This window comes from Sinocyclocheilus rhinocerous, unplaced genomic scaffold (genome assembly GCF_001515625.1).
Source record: "Sinocyclocheilus rhinocerous isolate Xijiao unplaced genomic scaffold, SAMN03320098_v1.1 scaffold3117, whole genome shotgun sequence".
NCBI lineage: Eukaryota > Metazoa > Chordata > Actinopteri > Cypriniformes > Cyprinidae > Sinocyclocheilus > Sinocyclocheilus rhinocerous.
The window spans coordinates 996,196-1,003,173 of record NW_015629109.1 but is presented as its reverse complement, the minus strand read 5'-3'; the positions used below and the strand labels follow the sequence as shown (position 1 = coordinate 1,003,173).

The 6,978-nt window shown below is 41.2% G+C and overlaps 1 protein-coding gene across 4 annotated transcripts in view; it reads left to right on the top strand.

Annotated features, from left to right (window-relative positions):
• Nucleotides 1-441: 441 nt before the first annotated feature.
• LOC107738826 (N-acyl-phosphatidylethanolamine-hydrolyzing phospholipase D-like) overlaps nt 442-6,978 on the top strand; it is a 10,805-nt gene continuing 4,268 nt past the window's right edge. Inside the window, exons 1-4 of one of the 4 annotated variants that reach the window (XM_016550711.1) lie at nt 442-491; nt 1,067-1,301; nt 1,766-2,412; nt 2,578-2,692. In XM_016550711.1, coding sequence (XP_016406197.1) covers nt 1,101-1,301; nt 1,766-2,412; nt 2,578-2,692 — 963 coding nt within the window. In that variant the 5' untranslated portion in view covers nt 442-491; nt 1,067-1,100. The other 3 variants (XM_016550710.1, XM_016550708.1, XM_016550709.1) reach the window with 3 other exon arrangements.

Genomic DNA, 6,978 nt, shown 5'->3' with positions numbered 1-6,978 from the left:
TTTGACAAAGGATCAGCGTGAAGTGAATTAGTCTGGTCTGACTTGAGTGGCTGTTCAAACTTGCTGGCTGACTGGAAATCAGCACACCGCTCTTTACAAGGAATCTTTGAAACTTCTTTACAACCAAACCGGCGTTTTTATACAAATCTAACAGTGTAAACGACGCTATTTATACGCACCAAAACGCCGTGAAATACGGCGTGTTTTTACGCGGTTGTTGAGACGTTTTCTAAATTACCGCGGCGATATGACAGTTTAGAATGCAGAACACGCTGAGTGCATAAATCTGAGCCGTTTGTTTTTCTTGTCCTGTAGCTTCGTAAGAGTCAAACTGACGTTAAAACTTTTAAAACTTTGACGCGTTTCGTTTTTAGGTTTTTGTCCCTTATGGCCGCTCTTACATCAGTGATGCGCTTGATGCGCTTATATCAGAGACGCGCTCGTGCGCTCGCGACAGACTCGAGTTTGCTGCTGGCAGGACTGACGCATCGGTACGTACCTATTGAGCGCAGCTCAAGACACTGTTTATATGTTTGACAACACAAACCCGCGAATCCCAGCGAGCCTTACATTTTGTGTTTTATAATCTGCTCCTGTGTTCTCAGGTTGGTTGTAGACTTGTTTTTTCTTCAGATTTAACGGTAGATTATGTTCACGTTAACAAATGTGTTATAACTAGACCCCCTGGGTATGTGGTATACACTTGTGCACGTGTAATATTGTGTACATTTAAAGAGTTTTAATTATAAAGGGACGTGTCCGACAAATCCAAAAGAACACGTAATAGAAGGTACGTAACGTTAGTCCAGACTGTGTCTACAATTTTGCGGTTGGGGATAAAAAGCTGTGCAGAAAGATATATAGACAGTACAGGCCATGTGTGGTCTATACAGATAGGTACGTTTAGTAACAGTAATGCCAGTGTGCACAAAGAAACAGAAGGATATGCAGACAAATTAGAGTAATTACTAGCCATGTGTGTATTTTCAGGAGTTTTCTGCAGGACAGTTGTTTGTTTATGTGTAAGCTGTTTTATTCAGAGGTTGCTCAAATGTGTTTTTAACAGGTGTTTGTGTAGTTCAGCGGCTGGTGGGGCGTCCATGGCAGAGGAACCTTTAGTCACCGCAGGGAATAACTTCCCACTGGATTACAGGCAAGAGCAAGATGTTACGTGTTCCAGACGGGACTCTCATGGGTGCTTTGTGAACCCCTGGACAACATGGCAGTTCCCCTCCTACAGCACCATCGCTCGCCTGTTCCTCACAGAGAAGAACAACAGTAATGTTCCCAGTGCCAAAGAGGTAAACACTCAATGCATTTCTCGTCAGAAATGCATTGAATCAGCAGTGTGGAATTTAAAATGTCACACAAAGGATATTCCTGAGCTTTAAAACATTGATTATTTAAATAAACATTTGACAGAATAAATAATTAATTAAATAATTAGCAGAACTAATTAACAGAACAAACATTTGATTTTTTTGTTTAGGTCTCTGGAACTCTGGGGTATAGAGGATTTTAAAGTAGAAAAATGGCAGCTAAATGGCATAATATTTCATTATATGTTACAAATTAATTCGCTTTGAATGGTGAAATATTGTTTCTAAAGGAACATAACTTCAGTATACTGTTACATTAAGTTATACATTTATATGTTTATATTTTAAGTCATATTGAATTTTATATTTATACATTTTATGTTTAGAATTACATATCGTGCATTTATAAAAAATAAAAATAAAAAGTTTTTGTGTTCTATCTTAAGGTTCTTGACCGTGAGTTGCCGATTCAGGAGCCATATTTCGTGCAGAGGCCAGACCAGTGTGGGCAGACAGGCCCATCTGTGAGAGCGACCTGGCTGGGTCATGCCACTGTACTGGTGGAGATGGAAGGACTGGTGTTTCTGACTGACCCCATGTTCAGCCAGAGAGCCTCTCCAGTGGCATTCATGGGCCCAAAGCGTTACCGTGACCCGCCTTGCACCATAGAACAGCTTCCTCGCCTGGACGCAGTGGTGATCAGTCACACACACTACGATCACCTCGACGCAGACTCTGTGGCAGCTCTGAACGCTCGCTTCGGTTCCAGTTTGCGCTGGTTTGTGCCGCTCGGGTTGGCCGAATGGATGCAGAAGACAGGCTGTGAGAATGTCACAGAGCTGGACTGGTGGGTAGGAAGCCGCATTCCCGGGCACGACAATGTCACATTCTTTTGCACACCAGCACAGCACTGGTGCAAACGCACTCCTGTGGATGACAACAAAGCATTATGGGGAAGCTGGACAGTCGTAGGCCCTTATTGTCGTTTCTTCTTCACTGGAGATACGGGATACTGTTCGGCATTTAAAGAGATTGGAAAACGCTTCGGACCATTCGACCTGGCTGCCATCCCGATTGGAGCATACCTGCCCAGGTAAGACTGTAAAGAACAGTTTGATTCCTAATCTAGTTGTCAAATAAACCTTATTTGATATTATGAATGTTGTTGGCTCCTTGATGAATTACTTTTGGTCCTCTTTTGTCAGAAAAGCAGGTGTGTGTATTTGAAGTACATTAATGATATAACTTGTGTTCTTAGAGGAATCATGAAGTCTCAGCATGTGGACCCTGAAGAGGCTGTTCAGATTCACATGGACATTCAGGCCAAAACATCGCTGGCCATTCACTGGGGGACGTTTGCTTTAGCCTATGAGGTATGAGCCTGTCTGTCTCTCCCACATGTTCATCACTGGCATGTCTCTTTGACTAGTGCAATTTTTGAGCCTATATTTAGTATAAGTAAAATACTTAAGTACTGTTAAAATCAGATACTCTGAGACTTTTACTCAAGTTGTTGTGGAATTGGTGACTTGTAACGTGTAGTGGAGTAATTTTCACTGTAAGGTATCTGTACTTTTACTCAAGTATGGTTTTTAGGTACTCTTTACACCTCTGTCCCAACTGTTCAAACACTCAAATCTGCGTAATTTACACACACACACACACAGTGAAAACAGACGTGCATGCTTTTCTATGTTCCTCCACATACTCAACTTACATTGATTATTTCACATGGGGAAAATGAATGCAATAGAATTCTGATTCACACATTTTCTATGCATTGTTACTGCCACAAGTCTTTCACTAACCTGCCCTCTTGTGGTAAAATATTGCAAGTGCATTTAACTTATGTAAAAAATATCAAAGCTTGAAAGGCTAAAAATGCGAGAAATCAGGGACCAGTTGCATAAGCATAGCCACCATGTTAAAAGTGTTTCTTAAGAACTAGTCTGACTGACTAGAAATTAGCCCATAGGTAGTTAATCAGTCTTACCTTTCAGATTTAAATGAGACAAATCTACCTTTTTGTGTAACTGATTATGACCAGTGAAACAGATAACTTGTAAGACTAGCCTAAGCAGTTTATCAAACCCGGCCCTGAATGATATTCTACATCAGATGAATCATATTTAGAGACAGCAGGGATGTTCACACGCATATGTGCTCCAGTTTTGACAAAGGATCAGCGTGAAGTGAATTAGTCTGGTCTGACTTGAGTGGCTGTTCAAACTTGCTGGCTGACTGGAAATCAGCACACCGCTCTTTACAAGGAATCTTTGAAACTTCTTTACAACCAAACCGGCGTTTTTATACAAATCTAACAGTGTAAACGACGCTATTTATACGCACCAAAACGCCGTGAAATACGGCGTGTTTTTACGCGGTTGTTGAGACGTTTTCTAAATTACCGCGGCGATATGACAGTTTAGAATGCAGAACACGCTGAGTGCATAAATCTGAGCCGTTTGTTTTTCTTGTCCTGTAGCTTCGTAAGAGTCAAACTGAGTGTTGACACGTTAAAACTTTGACGCGTTTCGTTTTTAGGTTTTTGTCCCTTATGGCCGCTCTTACATCAGCTCTTCTAGTGATGCGCTTATATCAGAGACGCGCTCGTGCGCTCGCGACAGACTCGAGTTTGCTGCTGGCAGGACTGACGCGTCGGTACGTACCTATTGAGCGCAGCTCAAGACACTGTTTATATGTTTGACAACACAAACCCGCGAATCCCAGCGAGCCTTACATTTTGTGTTTTATAATCTGCTCCTGTGTTCTCAGGTTGGTTGTAGACTTGTTTTTTCTTCAGATTTAACGGTAGATTATGTTCACGTTAACAAATGTGTTATAACTAGACCCCCTGGGTATGTGGTATACACTTGTGCACGTGTAATATTGTGTACATTTAAAGAGTTTCATTTATAAAGGGACGTGTCCGACAAATCCAAAAGAACACGTAATAGAAGGTACGTAACGTTAGTCCACACTGTCTACAATTTTGCGGTTGGGGATAAAAAGCTGTGCAGAAAGATATATAGACAGTACAGGCCATGTGTGGTCTATACAGATAGGTACGTTTAGTAACAGTAATGCCAGTGTGCACAAAGAAACAGAAGGATATGCAGACAAATTAGAGTAATTACTAGCCATGTGTGTATTTTCAGGAGTTTTCTGCAGGACAGTTGTTTGTTTATGTGTAAGCTGTTTTATTCAGAGGTTGCTCAAATGTGTTTTTAACAGGTGTTTGTGTAGTTCAGCGGCTGGTGGGGCGTCCATGGCAGAGGAACCTTTAGTCACCGCAGGGAATAACTTCCCACTGGATTACAGGCAAGAGCAAGATGTTACGTGTTCCAGACGGGACTCTCATGGGTGCTTTGTGAACCCCTGGACAACATGGCAGTTCCCCTCCTACAGCACCATCGCTCGCCTGTTCCTCACAGAGAAGAACAACAGTAATGTTCCCAGTGCCAAAGAGGTAAACACTCAATGCATTTCTCGTCAGAAATGCATTGAATCAGCAGTGTGGAATTTAAAATGTCACACAAAGGATATTCCTGAGCTTTAAAACATTGATTATTTAAATAAACATTTGACAGAATAAATAATTAATTAAATAATTAGCAGAACTAATTAACAGAACAAACATTTGATTTTTTTGTTTAGGTCTCTGGAACTCTGGGGTATAGAGGATTTTAAAGTAGAAAAATGGCAGCTAAATGGCATAATATTTCATTATATGTTACAAATTAATTCGCTTTGAATGGTGAAATATTGTTTCTAAAGGAACATAACTTCAGTATACTGTTACATTAAGTTATACATTTATATGTTTATATTTTAAGTCATATTGAATTTTATATTTATACATTTTATGTTTAGAATTACATATCGTGCATTTATAAAAAATAAAAATAAAAAGTTTTTGTGTTCTATCTTAAGGTTCTTGACCGTGAGTTGCCGATTCAGGAGCCATATTTCGTGCAGAGGCCAGACCAGTGTGGGCAGACAGGCCCATCTGTGAGAGCGACCTGGCTGGGTCATGCCACTGTACTGGTGGAGATGGAAGGACTGGTGTTTCTGACTGACCCCATGTTCAGCCAGAGAGCCTCTCCAGTGGCATTCATGGGCCCAAAGCGTTACCGTGACCCGCCTTGCACCATAGAACAGCTTCCTCGCCTGGACGCAGTGGTGATCAGTCACACACACTACGATCACCTCGACGCAGACTCTGTGGCAGCTCTGAACGCTCGCTTCGGTTCCAGTTTGCGCTGGTTTGTGCCGCTCGGGTTGGCCGAATGGATGCAGAAGACAGGCTGTGAGAATGTCACAGAGCTGGACTGGTGGGTAGGAAGCCGCATTCCCGGGCACGACAATGTCACATTCTTTTGCACACCAGCACAGCACTGGTGCAAACGCACTCCTGTGGATGACAACAAAGCATTATGGGGAAGCTGGACAGTCGTAGGCCCTTATTGTCGTTTCTTCTTCACTGGAGATACGGGATACTGTTCGGCATTTAAAGAGATTGGAAAACGCTTCGGACCATTCGACCTGGCTGCCATCCCGATTGGAGCATACCTGCCCAGGTAAGACTGTAAAGAACAGTTTGATTCCTAATCTAGTTGTCAAATAAACCTTATTTGATATTATGAATGTTGTTGGCTCCTTGATGAATTACTTTTGGTCCTCTTTTGTCAGAAAAGCAGGTGTGTGTATTTGAAGTACATTAATGATATAACTTGTGTTCTTAGAGGAATCATGAAGTCTCAGCATGTGGACCCTGAAGAGGCTGTTCAGATTCACATGGACATTCAGGCCAAAACATCGCTGGCCATTCACTGGGGGACGTTTGCTTTAGCCTATGAGGTATGAGCCTGTCTGTCTCTCCCACATGTTCATTCTCTCAGTGTGAATGGCCTCCACTGAGCTGGCCAGCTGTCACTGCTCTGATTGTGTGTAATTGTTGTCCAGCTGTGCTTGGGGAGTCCAGTCTTTGTTGTTGTATTGCGTCAGGCTTCACTGCTGTGCCTACGCATTCATGCTTCTCTGAGGGAGAGTCTAGCCTGAAGAAGCATTTAGACATTTTTGAGCAGGTTTTCCAGATTAGCGTTCAAATAGTTAGCTGATTTAGTCATCTTAGAAAACTTGTTTTACTGTGTTTTAGGATTAGGTCTTGTTATGCATGTTATATTTATGTTATTCTGAGGATTAATAAGGGGAGAGAACACATTTTTGGGCCTTTGTTTAAGCTCTAGATATTCAGTTAGGATTAGGGATGTTTTGCAGTTCAGGCCCTTTACTTTTCTGTTTAATTATTTTTTTTAATTACAGTAGAAAACAGTTAATTTAAACTGTAATTATATATGTAATCGGTGACCCTGGACCACAAAACCAGTCTTAAGTCGCTGGGGTATATTTTCATGTTCCATGAAGATATTTTGTCTTACCGTAAATATATCAAAACTTAATTTTTGATTACTAATATGCATTGCTAAGAACTTAATTTGGACAACTTTAAAGGCAATTTTCTCAATATTTTGATTTTTTTGCGATTTTTTGCGAATATTTTGAGATTCCAGATTTTCAAATAGTTGTATCTCGGCCAAATATTGTCCTATCATAACAAACCATACATCAATGGAAAGATTATTTATTCAGCTTTCAG